Below are 18088 nucleotides of genomic sequence, written 5' to 3' on the forward strand. Positions count from 1 at the left end.
GAAGGTGAAAAGTGGTTTTAGTAGACCAATAAAAGCAGATAGTAGTTTCGCTACAGAATGCCTAGGATTGCAAAAAAAAAGAGAAAGAAAATAGCTTACCTATGAACAATTTCCTGGTTCATTTTGGGTAGTATGACTTGGGGAAGTAGTCATAATCTCCATACCTGACCAGCACAGGGCAAGATAAGTATGGCAACAGAGCCTCCCTATTTGTATCTTCTTCTGCACAATTGTTTATTGGTTTACACTTAATAGACAAAATCTTGTCATAACCTCTTAACCTAATAGATATAACCTAGGTCCTAGGATCTGGTTATCCTGAACCCCTTCCTCCCATCCAGTTTGGAATGTGCAGTCGATGATTTTGGACTTCTCTCTGTGCTGTACTCTTCTAAGATCCCAAACAGACTCTTCATAGTGAGATTGGTTGCATTCAATAAACAAATCCCCCATACACAGTCCTTCAGGTGCCACTTTTCATCACATTCTCCTTCATTTTGCCTTAATTCATGCTTAAACTATTGGAGTTCTTCCAAACTCATACCTATTGCTGTTTGAGCCTTGCTGAATCCATGAAAAATCCATTTAGATCCTAACTTACATCCCACTACATTTTGTCAACTGCCAGTGAGTGGAGAATGCAAGGGTATTTACCATTTGAAAAGATGCATGCTGCTATCTTCCACAGAGTCCTCTTCTCTAACAACTGAACATGGGGAATCCTGGATCTGATGCTCTTTGTCCCTCACAAAGGCAGCAAGGGAAGGGATTTTATCAAAAATAATAATTGCTATCCTTTGGTAATATTCTTTGAACATTTCTATACGCATTTGAATTTATCTGATTTTTTTTTTTAAAGTATGATGTCCACTACTTGAGGTGATGTCTAACCAATGGAGAATAATGGTGATTTGGAGATTATAGCTTTATTGATGATATGATTTAAATAATAGTGATGCTGCTATAAAAAGCATGGGAGACTTCCTGGAGTCAGGTACCATGGTTTTAAGAAGAGATAATTAGATAAGGCTCTGGAAAGGGGCCTGTCTTCCATAGCTACAAGCCTTAATCTTAGATATTTGCATGTTCAGGCTTTGCCCAGAAAGAATAATTATTATCTGAATCTCCTCTCAGAGATGAAATTATCTGTCACCTCTAAAATAGCTAAACATTGTGTTGGCACAATGAAAATGAAACAACAGCAGATGCAAGTCTGAACACTGCAGCATTTTCTTTTTAATTATGTTTTAATGTAATTTACTGTTGACCAAAATAAAGACTGCAGGTTCAAGCTAAGGATTATTTTGAACAGCATTAATTTCACCAGCTGCAATATGAAATATAAAATCAAGGATATCCAGTAATCTACCAAAACTCTTACTTGTCTCTTTATATACATTCTGGCAACAGGGAAAACATAGAAGGCATAGGCACATTTTCCTAGTGCAAGGTTTCCAAATTCTTTCAGGCTACAGAATGGGTTATTTATAAAAGAAATTCTAGAAGCTCTGACCAAGATGGAAAGTTCGATGATGATGATGATAATAATAATAATAATAATAATAATAATAATAATAATAAAGTTGGAAGGGACCTTGGAGGTCATCCAGATAACAAAATACAAAGACCTACAAATAGAAATAGAAAGACTGTGGCAAAAGCAAGCAAGGGTAGTACCAATAGTAATAGGTGCCTTGGGTGCAATCCCAAAACAACTGGAGCACCACTTGAACACCATTGGGATTGACAAATTTGTTATTAGTCAATTGCAAAAGGCGGCCTTACTAGGAACTGTTTCCATCCTGCAACGATATCTGTAATACCATCAAACATCCACATCTGCCTATCCCAGGTCCTGGGTAAGGGCTCGATAGGTAGACAAAATGCCAAATCCAATCTGAGCATCTGGCTGACTGTGCGATGATCCATAATAAAGTTGGAAGGGACTTTGGAGGTCATCTAGTCCAACCCCCTGCTCAGGCAGGAAACCCTATACCATTTCAGACAACTGGCTGTCCAGTCTCTTCTTAAAAACTTCCAGTGTTGGAGCATTCACAACTTCTGGAGGCAGATTGTTCCACTGATTAATTGTTCTAACTGTCTGGAAGTTTTTCTTTAGATGATGATGATGATGGTAATAATAATAATAATAATAAAAGTTGGAAGGGACCTTGGAGGTCATCTAGTCGAACCCCCTGCTCAGGTAGAAAACCCTATACCATTTCGGACAAATGGCTGTCCAGTCTCTTCTTAAAAACTTCCAGTGTTGGAGCATTCACCTCTTCTGGAGGCGGTGAATGCAGTTCTAGGTTGCTTCTCTCCTTGATTAGTTTCCATCCGTTGCTTCTTGTCCTGCCTTCAGGTGCTTTGGAGAATAGCTTGACTCCCTCTTCTTTGTGGCAGCCCCTGAGATATTGGAACACTGCTGTCATGCACTCCCTCGTTCCTCTCTTCATTAAACTAGACATACCCAATTCCAACAACCGTTCCTTTTATGTTTTAGCCTCCAGTCCCCTAATCATCTTTGTTGCTCTTGTCTGTACTCTTTCTAGAGTCTCAACATTTCTTTTACATCATGGTAATCAAATCGTGGTTCTAATGATTAAAAAAAAGGGGTTTCCTTCCCTTTTTGCCCATAGACTCTTGTGGAATCACCTCAGATCCTTGGGGAATGCTAGGATTTGATGGAACACCTTTGTCTCTTCCCTTTCCTCCCAGAGGTGTTGCTCCCAATACAGGAACAGTTCTGCTTACCCTGCTGAGAACTACCACAATGACCAGAGTCCAAAAAACTGGACTTATAAGAAAGAGATTTCATTCACATTGCCTAAAGGACTGTAGCAGAACTATATTGTTTCAGCCCACATATGGATTCATTGCCCTCTCTTTTAATTGCCTACACTGCTATTAAAATACATTTGCGTGTAATTTCATTCATTGGAATTTGCTGCCCTTGCTCTTATTTTAAGAGGAAGATGTCTCACAAGGTGGTGGTTGTGGAGGAGAATGAAGAGGCTTCTATGTCATTCCCTCCAATTCTATGTTTAAAAAAAGACACACAAAATACCAAGTTTAAATAGGATCGAGGTTTCTGATCAGTGAGTGCCCTCTAGTGATGCCAAATAATTAAAACCAGCCTTATAAACTTCAAAAAGAAACCCTTAGTAACTTTATGCTGTATTTTTTTTTTTAATCACTTTTCAGAAACAGCATTTTTGGACTTATAGTGGTATAAACAAATTCTGGTTTTGCTTCCTCAGAATAAACAACAATGCATCTATTCAAATAGACTGATGCTTGTGAGGAGTTTAAGGGGCTGATACATCCTCCTATAGTTGAGCCTGAGGACTCTGAATAGCACAGTCAGTGCTGGTAGCTCTACTCAAACAATAGCCCTAATGTATACATCACCCCAAGCTATTCCCCTGAGCTGGATTGACACAGGAAGCTATAAACCATGTGAGTTGTGAACATTGTGGTGTTTTACTGCATGTGATACTATTGTCCCTTTCAATGGAGTTATCACCAACACAGTTCATGCCTGGAAAGCTGCTCATGGCAGCATTTTCATCCTATTGGTTATCCAGAAAAGGCTTCTGGAATGGCTAATGCACATCATATATCAATAATATGGCACGATACTTATTTATTTTAGTAATTAAATCTGTTTGCAGCCCATCTTGCCATCAGGCAACTTATAACATTAAAAGTGGTTGTCACTCCCGGGTTACCTACAGCTGTGGGAGTACTGGTGGTTGCTGGAATTGGACATTCAGCTATCCGATGGCCAGGCCGATTACACCTAAAACATCTAAATATAGCCCTGGAAGTGGAACTGGGAGTCGGGGTTTGCCAACTGAGATCTTTTGGCCGCTCAACAGCCCTTCGAGGGGCTGGCTGCTCGTCTGGTGTCCGCTGGGCCCTGCTATAGGAGGTGGATTCCACATCACGGCTGGAGGCCAGGGGGCCATCACCTGTGCTGTATACTGACCCCCATCTGGGCCCCCAGCATGGCGGGTGTCAGGACCCGACCCCCATGAACCTGAGGACCCTGGCTGCCTGGAAGGGACTGCAGCCGGAACCCTAGCCAAACGATTCTCACAGTGGTATTGAAGCTGTTCAATTGAAACGGGTCCCCCAGAAGGCCCCGTTTGGGGAGGTTGACTGCCTGGGTCTAGCCTGAGTTTCGGGCTGGCTAAATGGACCCTGGAGGTCTCCGCTGGTGCCCTTAACCCAGGACTAACCCTGGAACGGGATGGCGGTGCAAGGTATCCTGTTTCCCCAAACTGGTCCCTGAGAAGGTCCAGGGTGTATTGGCCTGGGGCCGTGGAATAACTCCACTCCTCTTCCTCATCTCCGGTTATGCATCTCTCCTTCCAACCAGTCAAAGGGGGGCCTGCTCCTGCAATATGTTGCCTGCTAGCCTCTGGTTGGTGCAGAGCAGGACTTAGCCACCATTCCTTGGATGAGGATGTAGAAACCGGCTGCTGGGGCTCCCCCCTTATGTCCACAGGTAACTGGGCCTTTTCCTTAGGCCTCACCACCGGCTGGACCTCCCCTTCCTTGGCTGCAGGTGTTAATGCAGGCTGACCTGTTAGTTCCTTTGTCTCCTCCGCCGATGGGATGCCCTGGATTCCCTCTGCCATTTCTCTCCACCACCAGGAACCAAGGGATGAAGACTACAAAGTAGTAAAGGATTCTTAGGAGTGCTAACTTACTGTCAAGATGTCCTATTTGAGCTCCACAGACAAGCCAGAAAACAGGAACGCTTAGACCTCCAACAGCTTTATTGCCAAATTGGAAATAAAGTTAGCACTGGGAGTGGCTTGCTCCCAGTGCCTTACATACTGTACGCGCGCCCTGCCCTTAGACGGCCCCACCCTTAGATGGCCCCACCCTTAGACGCCCCACCTGCACCTGGCCCCACCCTGTTCCATAAAACACCATCCAGGTGGAACAGAGGAGATCCAACCTTCCAATCTCTAGCTCCTCTCCCCAGGGATTGCTAACAACCCCCATGCTGCAGCCCAGTCACCAATCAGTTTGGGTACGGTCTGCGTCCATCAGAAGCACACCCAAGAACACCATTCTTCTTTGCAGGAGCAGTGCGGTGCTCCTGTCCGACTGTCGGCCCGGCGAGGCACTTCCTAATGACATCAGTGACTGTCGGCCCAGTGAGGCACTTCCTGATGATGTCAGCGTAGCAATATGCTTCCCGATGATGTCATCAGCTATGGGAGACTGGCGGCGGCGATGGTGGCTGCACAGCGGTGGCCAGGTATCAAGGGCCTTGCCGGATGGCAGAGCGGCAAAACGGCGTCGTCTCCGACCGATCTGGGTGAACAGGCCTCGCAGGGCGCGACAATGGTGAAACCATACATGCATGCATGCATGCATGGACACACACACACACACACACACACACACACACACACACACAGAGTGTATAAATATATGTGTGTATGCCTGTGTGTGTGAACAGGCTCTTACAAAAGATTAGGAAGATGGGGGAAGATCTCACCCTAGGGCAGTGTTTCCCAAACTTGACAATTTTAAGGCATGTGGACTTCAACTCCCAGAATTCCACAGCCAGCTGCTGGCTGTGGAATTCTGGGAGTTGAAGTCCACATGCCTTAAAATTGTCAAGTTTGGGAAACACTGCCCTAGGGCCAAAGGGCTGGTGCTATGGCAGAGAAGTCCATCCCACCCCAACCAGAATTCCTTGACTGATGGGATCCACAGCCAGCAAGGGTGGGGTCATCATGTCCCATTGAGGTGAGGTCCCATTCTCAAGTAACCTGGACCCATGCTATGGAGGGCTTTAAAGCTTGTGGAACAATAGTGTAACATGGGTCATTTTAGGGGCCCCAAAAACTGGCCACATCACCACACTTCCAAAAACTGAAACCTCCAAATGCTCTTCAAGGGTAGCCCCATGTGGAGCACATTGCAGTAGTCCAAGTGACTGAGTTCACTGAAACCTGATCTAGGAAAGGCTGCATTATGTTTGTTAGGAAGTTAATGGAGGCCAGACACAGTGATCCAACTAAAGGAGATTTCCAGGTGTCAGGCAAAATGGTGGCCTGGACTGTTAATTGGCCTAAATATTTTGGAAATACTCCTTTACTGAGGGCTCTCTAAAAACAATTAAAAATGCACTAAAAGAAATATGGCAGCTTAGAAATATGCAATAAATGTATGTATGTTATATTCATTATCTTAAAAAAGACCAGACTTAGTGTACCTTTTTGATATAGAGATAAACATAAATAATAAAACTTCATTTTAAATGATTCAGCATGAACTCCTGTCCTGATTGAATTGCAAAATAGATCCATGAAGAATGAGTGAGGGAATCAAGAAAATGGGGAAGACTGTTAGCAGGACCTGATGAGATCCTCAAAAAAAGAAAAGTGAATTCCAGTTTTCATTTTTTTACCCCCTTTTAATTCATGCTTTTATTTTTTCTGTCCTTTGTATAATTTTTTTCCCTGAAAGAGAATTGTGTCATCCACATAGCTATGTTTGTATTGATGTAAATTAAAATGTAATAAATCTACCATTCATACTAAAAAAGAAAATATGTTTTTATTTGACTCTTTATTATTTTGTTAAGAACAGCAGCTATGCATTCAGCCCTGGTAGGCTTCATAAACTTCTCTGTTCATGCCACACCAGTATCTTTCTCACAGAAAAATTGCCCCACTTAGGATTGATGGTATGCTTGTTTTCACCATTAACTTTTGATTCAACTACTGCTCCAAAGGAAACGCTTTAAGAAAGTTTATAATATTTTGTCAGAAGCGAAAGGACAGGAGTTCATGCTGATTTCTGGGGAAAAATTGGTGAACTGAGGATGACTCTGTTACATGCTAAGCCAATTTTGGTGGTGGAATGAAAAGACAGCAAGTAGACCATTTCTTCATAATTCCTATTTGGACAAGGAGAGGACTTGAGATCACCCATAAGTGCTCTAGACATTTGCTAGTTAACTGTTTTTCACCTATTAGGAATCTTTATAGCTCTGGGTGAATTTCCTGCAATCCTTCATGAAAGAAATTTTAAATACAAGTTTAAAAACTTTTAAAAAATATTTTGGAATAAACAACAAAGGGTGATTTGAACTTTACTTTTGAAAAGTTACAAATGGGCTAAGTGTCCAGAAGGATTTGAAAGAAGATCTTGAAACTAACTGTAAGAATATTTCCTGTGGGAAGATGCTTTGTTTCGAATTCTTTTTTTTTTAAAGGACATTAAGAGGAACCAAAATGAATTAAAGATTGCAGTTAAGGAAAAGAACATTTACATTTGACTTTTAACGCAGAATGAAGTAAAACATTTTAACATTAGACATACTGAAGGATATTTTTAAAAATGGACTCAGAAGTAAATTTTAAGAGTGTCTGCTTCTACTGATACACTAAGTTTAAAAGATGTTATAGAAGAGGAATAACATCTTTTATTTTTACCATTTTACCAGAAAAGACTGAGACTGATCTGAAAGTGGATTTAAAAGTGTCAGACTATAAGAATAATACAGAAAGAGATGTAGCTGGAAAATTCAGTACAAGTCAAACTGGCTGATATCTTAATAATTAAAGGGAAGATACAAATAACAATCCAGGAGAGTGGCTTGGATAATTCTCCTCTGTTGAATTTACAAAAGAAGATTGTTAAAGGTTTGAAGAATTTTGTAATTAAAAAAGATCAAGGTCTGGGGCATTATTTGAAGGGAATAAAGATCAGTTTTACTAGTGAAATTAATGAATGTGAATCTATTCATATAAATAATATTATTTTAATAAAAGTCCATTAATAGACTTTTGCTGATCAGGATGAAGTGACATGGCTTTAAGGATTTGTATATCTATAAGGGTTGGGATATAGAAAGAAGAGATCATTTGTTGTATTTTTAAAAGAAAGTAATATTAAAACAGTTTATACTTGTGAGGAACAGGAAGTCATTTGTGCATTTTTTTTCTTTACTACGTTCTTATTTTTCTTTCTATTTTTCTTCCTATATTTTTTTCACTATTTTTCTTTTTTTTATTCTTTTAATTTGTATTAGTTTTGATCTTTTTAATTGTAGCTTTTAATAAAATTCATGTATAAAAAGAATGGAGCTGAAGGACAGGCGGGTTCCCATTGGCTAAAAGTTCTTAGATTTCCATCTTCCCACAGGGATTTCCCCCCTCCTTTCTGAAGGTAAGGCACTTAGTATTTTATCAGAGGTCCTTCATTCTTTAGGAACAATTGGAAAGGTGATGTGGCTTTACTGCTGTTCTGTTCTGCCTCATCAGTGGGGCTTTCCCCCCCTCCTTGTTACAAAAGAGCTATTTCCCCCCCCCCCCATTCCTTTGTTAGGCAGCTGGGTGACCTTTCTGTGCTCCACTTATTTCATTCTCCCAAGCCCCAAAGGGCAGCAAATAGGGATATTAATATGGCAGTGTCAATCCACTGCAGAAAAAAAGCAAGCCTAGTGGCTGTATAGAAGTGTACTCAGAGGGTGTAGGGGATGGCCCAGCCCCAGAGGATTCTTTAAAAGCTTTGTTTTATCTTAAACCCTCTGGATTAGGGACAGGCAATGCGTGGTCCTCTGATGCGGCTGCCTTTCACTTCCCAGCATCCCTCACCACTGGATCTGCTGGCAGAAGCCTCTCAGTTACACTCCACTGATTTCCCATACACGTTCCAGAAAAAGGAGGTTAATTTTTGATCTTCTAGTTTTGCAAGGACAACTTCCTTTTCACATGGTATTCTCTTTGATTAAAGTCACACCCGTGAACTAAAATGGCTAGGCATCTGCCAAGGAACAAATCCCAGTAGGGCCTCAAGAGCACCCCAGATTTCAGATGCATCATCTCCCCTAGATCAACATATTCCTTTCATGGAGGTTCAAGAGCCAGCTTAAACTTCTTGTGTGGTGTGAAGGTCACGCTATAAATATGCATGGAGCCTGGACCCAAAATGACCAGTTTTATGAAGCCCTAAAGCACCTTATAGAATTAACACCAAAAAATGATGCTCTTATCATCATGGGGGATTGGAATGCTAAGGTAGGAAGCCAAAAGATAACCGGAATAACAGGCAAGTTTGGCTTTGGAGTACAAAATGAAGCAGGGCACAGGCTAATAGAATTTTGTCAAGAGAATACGATGGTCATAACAAACACTCTTTTCCAACAACCCAAGAGACGGCTCTATACATGGACATCACCAAACGGTCAACATAGAAATCAAATTGACTATGTGCTCTGCAGCCAAAGATGGAGAAGCTGTATACAGTCAGTAAAAACAAGACCAGGAACTGACTGTGGCTCAGATCATGAGCTTCTCATTGCAAAATTTAGGCTTAAATTGAAAAAAGTAGGGAAAAGCACTAGGCCACTCAGGTATGAACTAAATCATATTCCTGATGAATATACAGTAGAGGTGACAAATAGATTTAAGGAATTAGATCTGATAGACAGAGTGCCTGAAGAACTATGGATGGAAGTTCGCAACATTGTACAAGAGGTAGCAACTAAAACCATCCCAAAGAAAAAGAAATGCAAGAAAGCAAAATGGCTGTCTGAGGAAGCTTTGCAAATAGCTGAGGAAAGAAGGGAAGCGAAAGGCAAGGGAGAAAGAAAAAGATACACCCAATTGAATGCAGAATTCCAGAGAGTAGCTAGAAGAGATAAGAATGCCTTCTTAAATGAACAGTGCAAAGAAATAGAAGAAAACAACAGAATAGGGAGGACCAGAGATCTCTTCAAGAAAATTGGAGATATGAAGGGAACGTTTCATGCAAAGATGGGCATGATAAAGGACCAAAATGGCAGAGACCTAACAGAGGCAGAAGAGATTAAGAAGAGATGGCAAAACTACACAGAAGAACTATACAAGAATGAGCTTAACATCCCAGATAACCACAATGAGATGGTCACTGACCTTGAACCAGACATCCTAGAATGTGAAGTGAAATGGGCCTTAGAAAATCTGAGCAACAACAAAGCTAGTGGAGGTGACAGTATTCCAGCTGAGCTATTCAAAATCTTAAAAGACGATGCAGTAAAAGTGCTACACTCAATTTGCCAGCAAATTTGGAAAACTCAACAGTGGCCACAGGATTGGAAAAGGTCAGTTTACATTCCAATTCCAAAAAAGGCAACGCCAAAGAATGTTCAAACTATCGCACCATTGCACTCATTTCACATGCTAGTAAAGTTATGCTTAAAATCCTACAAGCTAGACTCCAGCAGTATGTAGATCGAGAACTACCAGAAGTACAGGCAGGATTTCGAAGAGGCAGAGGAACTAGAGATCAAATTGCCAACATACGCTGGATCATGGAGAAAGCTAGGGAGTTCCAGAAAAACATCTACTTCTGCTTCATTGACTATGCAAAAGCCTTTGATTGTGTGGATCACAACAAATTGTGGCAAGTTCTTAAAGAGATGGGAGTACCAGACCATCTCATTTGTCTCTTGAGAAACCTATATGCGGGTCAAGAAGCAACAGTGAGAACTGGACACGGAACCACTGATTGGTTCAAAATTGGAAAAGGAGTCCGGCAAGGCTGTATACTGTCGCCCTGCCTATTTAACTTATATGCAGAGCACATCATGAGAAAGGCAGGGCTAGATGAATCAAAAGTTGGAATTAAGATTGCCGGGAGAAATATCAACAACCTAAGATATGCAGATGATACCACTCTAAGGGCAGAAAGTGAAGAGGAACTAAAGAGCCTCTTGATGCGGGTGAAGAAGGAGAGTGCAAAAGTTGGCTTGAAACTCAACATTAAGAAAACCAAAATCATGGCATCCGGCCCTCTCAATTCCTGGCAAATAGATGGGGAAGAAATGGAGGTAGTGACAGATTTTATTTTTCTGGGCTCAAAGATCACCTCAGATGGGGACTGCAGCCAAGAAATTAAAAGACGCTTGCTCCTGGGGAGGAAAGCTATGGCAAATCTAGACAGCATACTAAAAAGCAGAGACATCACCCTGCCAACAAAAGTGCGTATAGTCCAGGCCATGGTTTTCCCAGTTGCAATGTATGGCTATGAAAGTTGGACCATAAGAAAGGCTGAGCGGAAAAGAATTGAGGCCTTTGAACTATGGTGCTGGAGAAGACTCAGGCGAGTCCCTTGGACTGCAAGGCGTTCAAACTGGTCAGTCCTAGAAGAGATCAACCCCGACTGCTCTTTAGAAGGCCAGATCCTGAAGTTGAAACTCAAATACTTTGGCCACCTAATGAGAAGAAAAGGACTCACTGGAGAAGGGCCTAATGGGAAAGATTGAGGGCAATAGAAGAAGGGGACGACAGAGAATGAGATGGCTGGATGGAGTCACTGAAGCAGTAGGTGTGAACTTAAATGGACTCCAGAAGATGGTAGAGGACAGAAAGACCTGGAGGAACGTTGCCCATGGGGTCGCGATGGGTCGGACACGACTTTGCAATTAACAACAACACCATGTATGTATGTATGTATGTATGTATGTATGTATGTATCAGTGGTGGGATTCAAATATGGGAACAACTGGTTCTCTGTGTGGATGCCACTTCCGGAAGTCCATTCTAGGCCTGGGCAACAAAAAATTAGCTACTGGTTCTGCCGAAGTGGTGCGAACTGGCTGAATCCCACCACTGGTATTTATGTATGTATTTTATACATAGTCTACAGTGGAGGTTCTTTCTTCCCATGACTTCTAGCGCTTTCTATGGTCTCTCTAGGATATTACCCCTCCATCCTTTTCTGAACAACTGAGCTGCATGCTGGAATATAAGCATTGATTACACAAGCAGAATTGGAAAGTACCACTTTATATCAAAGAAGGGGGGCCTCTAGTGTACTATCTGCTTGTTGGCCACAGATTGGCTAAGTCTCCCCTCCTCCATTAAGTTTATATATCTCACTAAGTTTCCTTCATTTTGAATTACCAGTGTTATATGAACACTCACTCACTGTAATCTGTAGTTCATAATTTCTAACAGTTTGTGGGAACCCCACTCAATTCTTGCTTATTCAGTAAACCACAGTCAATCTGCTAATGCAGACACAATCAGAACTTAATCTCTTGATCTGTGCTTGAAATATGAGGGAAGCACAATGGCAAGTTTATGACCTACAAAACCCCCTTTAAATCCCATTCATCTGAAGGGGCCTTAGGCAGCCTATTTGTTCCCATCTGCAGTACAGAGAAATGCCATTGATTTGTCCTAAGGATTATGGAGAAGAAGAAGAAAAAAGTGCCAGAAACCAATTTTCATTTCTGTATTTTGAGGAAGGGATGCACCAGCAAAACCAAGGATGGGTGAACCTTGGGAAGACCTATCATTTGCCGGCGATGCCATCCATCCCCTCCGCTCAGCTAAAAACACCAACCCTCTCCGAGCTCAGCGTTTCTGTATCCACACCCTCCTTTCCTTCCTTCCTCCCGCACCTTCTCCTCCCTGGCCCCACGATGTTGCGGGAAGCAGCAGATCAGGGGGCCTGTTGCTGTTCGGTCCCCCCCCCCTCCACGCCTTTTCTCCTCCCCTGGAAGACCAACCGCTCGTCTTCACATTGTCAGCAGGAGGAGCTGCGAGGTAAGCCGCGAGACGGAGGTGGGTCTCCCGGGCTGAGATGAGACGGCGCTGACCTCCGCCAATTTCAGCCCGGGGGTGGGCTCGTTGAAATGCTCGGGACCGAGGACCCAAGCCACCAGCAAACGGCGATGGGGCTGCGGGAGAGACACTGCGCGGGCTTTGCCGGACGCCATGCAGAAGCCGCTGCCGCCGCGGCCACCGCTGCTGTTGCCACAGGAGACCTGAACTGACCCTCCAAAATCGCAGCCTGCTCCCTGACCGATCTGCTGGCTTCCTCCAACAACTCTCGGCCCCCGCCCCGGGAGGCCGAAGGCAATAAACCCCCGCGACAGAAGAGGTGAGCGAACTACACTCCGGGGAGAACTCCTGTTTGAAGCAGGCTTCCCGGGACCGCAGGGGTGGGTAGGGGAGGAAAACCTCGGGGAAGCTCTGTCAAACGAAACAGCCAAGGGTTGCCTTCATCGGATTGGGGCGTTTCTGGGGGCCACGGATTTCCCCCATCGCCGATGCCAGGGAGAGGCTGTGGCTCCCCGAGGGGGGGGGGGAGCTGTAGCGAGTGGCTCTGGGTGGACCCGGAATTAGGGGAAAAGATGGCAACAGAAACCCCACGACGAAATCTCTCTTTGCCTTTCGGGAAGGTGTTCGGGGTGCCTGATGCCGTTTCCGCCCAGCCGCCCTGCTAGAACTTAAATCTTCAATCTGTACGACAACAATTATTAGGGGAGGGGGGAGAGAAAAGAAAGGTGGGGTTCTTTCCCCGCCCCCAACTCGGGTGCCCAGGATGGGGAGGAGGGCTTAGAACTTCCGACGCAGCCAATCATGACGCCCAGGACAGTGAATGGCAAAGGGGGGGAGAGGGGGAGGCTGAAATTTGCAACCTGCTCAGCCTCCGCTTGACGCCCCTTGGGACTTATTAAGAGCTTCCACTTTTCGCCACCGCTGCAGCAACCATCCCGGCAGACCCGATTTCCTTTGCGGCGACGCTTCTCTCGCCTTTGGCGGGCATGGAGAGGCAGAGCACAACGGGGATTTATTTATTTATTTTGCCGAAAACCCCACTTGATTCTTTTGCCTGTCCTTCGTAACTGTCTACTTTTATTGCAGATTCTGGAGGGAGCCAGACAATGGTGGATCCGGTAGCGGATCCTGGCAAGGACGCATGCCCCGATCCTGGGAGTGCCGCGGGGGGAGAAGAGGCTGCGGCAGCCGCTACCTCCGCGACGGCCGAGGCTGCAGTTCAGCCGCCCGCACCCCTTCCGGCAGCGGTGCCTCCTCCAGTCAGAGACCCGGAGAAAACTCGCGAAGAGTCGCCGATGCTGCACCTGGATCTGTACAACTTCGACTGCCCGGAAGCCCAAGGCAGCCGCTACGTGCTCACCAGTCCCCGCTCCCTTGAAGCCTGCGCTCGATGTGCCGTCAAGCCGGTGGAGCTGCTGACCCGGCCGCTCAACGAGCTGATCAAGGAGGCTCCCGGCAGGTCTATGCGCGTCGCCGCCGGCCTCTATGAGGCCTACGAGATGGATCGGCAGAGGAAGCTGCAGCAGTGCCGGGAGGAAAGGGAGAGGATAATCCGAGAGGAGAAGCGGAGGCTTTTCACGCCTGTCCTGACCGGAAGCCTCCCTTCCTCCCCGGCTTCCAGGACGGCCTTCAAAAGCACTGTGCCCGATGGGAGCTGCCCTTCGGCAGGCAAGCCCAAAGCGGCTGCAGGGCCCCCACCTCCTCCCCTGAGTGGCCCCAAAACCAAGAAGAGCCACTCCCTGGATTCCCTGCAAAAGAGGAGAGAGGGCTTCTCCACCAAGACCTCCTCTGACTCAGGGGCCTCATCTTCCTACAGCGGAGACAGCAGCAGGGACAAATGGTCCCAGGGTCTGCCTAGGACTAAGAACGTGGCCACCATGACCTCCCTGGTGGGTCGCAGTTTCAGCCTGAGTGACCTGAGCCACTCCCCACAAACCACCCAGAAAGTGGAGAGGATTGTCAGGGAAGTGAAGCAGAAGAAGGGCTTCAAGGAGGTATCTGAGAGGGACCGAAAAATTGCTGCCCTGATGATAGCCAAGCACCAAGAGGAGAGCCTGTGGAAGGAGCAGCAGTACAGCGCCCACCTCCAGTGGGATGTGCAGAGGAGGGTGGCAGAGCAGAGGAGGAGGCAGGAGGAGCAGGAAAAGCAGCTGGCTCTGCTGCAGGGCCACCGGATGTGGGAATCCCGGCTGGAGAAGAGACGTGGCCACCTGACCCATACTTGGGAAGAGGCTGTCCAGGTGAAGCAAAGACAGACCTTGATGGAGGACGAGAAGTGGCGGGAACACGTGGAGAAGCAGGAGCGTGTGAGGAGGGAGAGGCTGGAAAAGGCTGCTCTGGAGGACAAGAAGAGGAAACGCCACCAAGAGCACAACCTGAAAGCTCAGGAAGAAAGCAAGAAAGAAGCCCAGGTGCGAGAGGTGCAGCTGCTGCAAGAAAAGCTCACCTTGGCAGCCCAGAAGAAGCTTATGAAAGAACAGCTGATTCAGAAGGAGAAGAAGCTGCTCAATCAAGCTGACAGGCAGAAACACAAGGCCATTCTCAAGGGACTGGCTAAGCAGGAGACCCAAGAGAGGGCAGTGCTGAGGGCCGCCATGGAAGGGAGCCTAAGCAAAGCTCAAGAGAACTATGAGCAGCTCATTGAGAAAAGGAACCAGGAATTGAGAGAGAGAGCCAAACGGGAAGACCTGCAGTTCCAGAGGGCCAAGCTGGCAGCAGAGCGCAAAGACCGGGAACAGAAGGAGCACATAAGAGCCTTAGCTCAAGCTTCAGAGAGGAAGCTCCAACATGCTGCTCAGGTGGCCGAGGAAGTTGTCCAGCAGAAAGCTCGAAAGGTGGTGCAGAACCGGCTGGAGAAGGAGAAGGTGCAGAAAGTAAACAAGAGGAAAGTCGAGGAGTATGAAGATATCCGCCGGAGGGAGATCCTGATGTCTATTGAGAAAAAGCTGGAGCGAAGTGAACAGATTTGTAGGGAGAAAAAAAATGTCTTGGAAAATGCAAGGTCTGTGGCTCGGGCCTCATTTCACGTGAGGGAAAAAGTCCGGGAAGAGATGAACATCCGTACCTTTGACAAGATGGCCTTTGAGGCAGAACTGCAAGCCAGCCTCGTTAAAAAATGAATTGTCTTTTTTTTATTTGGGATTCAGTGGGGATTTCTGTTTTGCTGCCTATTGTCAGAACTGGGAGATTTTTTTTTTTTTTTTTTTAAAAACACTTTATTATTTTATGGAGCACAAAAACTTGGCCATATGCTTCATAGACCTTTTTCAAATGCTCTTGTTATACGTATTCAAAATAATGCAACCATCTATACAGAGAAAATATGTATCCCTTCCTCTGTTGAATAAAATACTGTTTCCATGGAATAAAATCAAGATAGGTACATTTTATATAAGAATTCTTTCCCCTCCTCAAGGGCCATTTCAGTTCCCTCAAATTCTAATGAAGTATTATCATATTGATATATCTGAGTCTTAATTTGAATGTCACTCTGCAGCGGAACTTTTGGTCTCTTATATATGTCCATATTTGAAAAAGAGTTTATCTGGTGCACTTTATTTATCCTTCTGGTTGGAAACTCTAGGCCTTGTAACTTTTTAATAACAAAACTGAAATTCTGATTCACAACATGAAAGCATGTGGAAAAACTTGTTCCAATAAAATTGCAAATGTGTAGAAAGTGTCATTTATACAGTCCCTTTCATTAACTATTATTTATTTATGTATTAATCCATTTAATATAGCTGTCCATCTCCAAAGAAACTCTGGGTAACAAAGGGGAAAAAACCAAGGTTTTCCATTAAAACCAAATGAAAACAAAATAAGTGAAGGTCCAATTAAATTTCCATAATCAATCACACAGACCAATGCCTGAGCTCCATAATTAACATCCTGGCTTCAATAGCTGGGGGAAGACCCAGGTCTTCATGGTCTACATTTCACAAGATTCACAATGGAAAGAATAAGCCTTGTATAATTATCAGTAGTGATGTATGTGAATAATTATCCCAAAGTTACTGGGTCAACTTGAAAACATCTTGTTGCATACAAATGTGCTCCAAGTATAGTGTACTTGGATAATAAAAGGACACTCATTTTTGGATAGAAAATAAGTATAACACTGCAGGGAAAGGTCTATGAAAATCCTGTAGATTAATAATATACATTCATCAGCTCAACACTGTATAATTGATTGCACCTGTATGTCAAGGATGTCTCAATTGGTGCTAATAACAAAATATAGTAACATGTCTTGGAATTGGTATGTTTTGTAGTATTCCTGCTCAACAGGCAAGTACAATTTATTACTTGTGGAATATTCTTAATGATGTCTAACCCTATGAGAACTCTTCTATGCAGAAATAAATCACATTTATTCTCTGCTTAGCTGTTAAAGTCAGAACATCTCATTATGCAAATGGTATCTTGTAAGTCTGTGGTTCAGAAGATGTTTATGGAGATTCTCAAGTCATCCAGGACATAGTTATCCCAAAGATGCCCTTTTTTCACAAGGCAACTGGACTTTCTTGTTTTTCTTTGAAGATGTTTCACTTCTCATCCAAGAAGCTTCTTCAGCTCTGACTGGATGGTGGGGAATGGGTTCAGAAGATGTTTGCTTTAAAAGCTCCAGGGCAGGCCCCATTTTTAAATAAGGCAATGATTTAGGCATCAGATGCTGGAAGCGAGGTGAGAATGAACCAGCACTGAAGTATTGGAAAGCAGGGCTGATTGGTTATCTGGAAGCAAGGTGCTGCTTTCCTGCTGTCAGTGTGAAAGTAATCTCCACTTGCCAGTCCCATTGTCGTCTGTATATGGATATGGGAGGATAAAACGATCTTGTCCTGGATTTAAAGATAAGCATCCTAGTATGGTATTAAAAATGGCTATTATGAAACGGATAATGTTGCAAGCAAAATTCCTTTAAAAGTTGTCAGATGTATCAAAAACCTCTATCCCCTTCTAAGCAAATGGAATTTTCTGGGTCATGAGGCTATACCGTGAAACTTTATATGCCAGATACACCTTTTATTAAAAAAGGCTTCTTGAATGGTATCTTTGAAATATTTTTATTGTGTTGCTTAAAGGGTATGATCGTCATGATATGGCATTGGACAGTATTCACACAAAATTTGATTGTTTAAATTTGCAATTTTTCTGAGTGCATTCAAAATATTAATGATGGCAAAAGGCAGATTTACCTGGAGTAGCTTATATCCCGTGACAATATCTTGAACACCATCAAACAACATTTGCTTATTTCAGGTAATTGGGAAGGACTCGTTAGATGGATCAAAATTCCAAATCCAGTCTAAATATCTGGCTGACTGGTCAATGAGCCATAATGGATAAGGTTTACTGGTTTTAAATTCCTAAACTTGGACCCAAAGTGTATATTACCTGCTGAAAACTGCACTCTGATGCAGGAACAAATTATTAAGCAATCAGAAACGAATCATGTAAACCCCCAGTCTGTGGACTGGTACTGGGCCCCTGCATGC

The 18088-nt window shown here is 44.1% G+C and overlaps 1 protein-coding gene across 1 annotated transcript; it reads left to right on the top strand.

Moving 5' to 3' along the window:
- The first annotated feature begins 12540 nt into the window (after window positions 1-12540).
- Window positions 12541-17495, top strand: CCDC177 (coiled-coil domain containing 177). Its single transcript, XM_039324025.1, has 2 exons — window positions 12541-12909; window positions 13677-17495. The coding sequence occupies exon 2, from the start codon at window positions 13697-13699 to the stop codon at window positions 15707-15709; it is 2013 nt and encodes a 670-aa protein (XP_039179959.1). The 5' UTR covers window positions 12541-12909; window positions 13677-13696; the 3' UTR covers window positions 15710-17495.
- Window positions 17496-18088: the final 593 nt, after the last annotated feature.

The sequence above is a fragment of the Crotalus tigris genome, unplaced genomic scaffold, assembly GCF_016545835.1.
Source record: "Crotalus tigris isolate CLP2741 ecotype Arizona unplaced genomic scaffold, ASM1654583v1 scf7180000024291.2576520, whole genome shotgun sequence".
Lineage (NCBI taxonomy): Eukaryota > Metazoa > Chordata > Lepidosauria > Squamata > Viperidae > Crotalus > Crotalus tigris.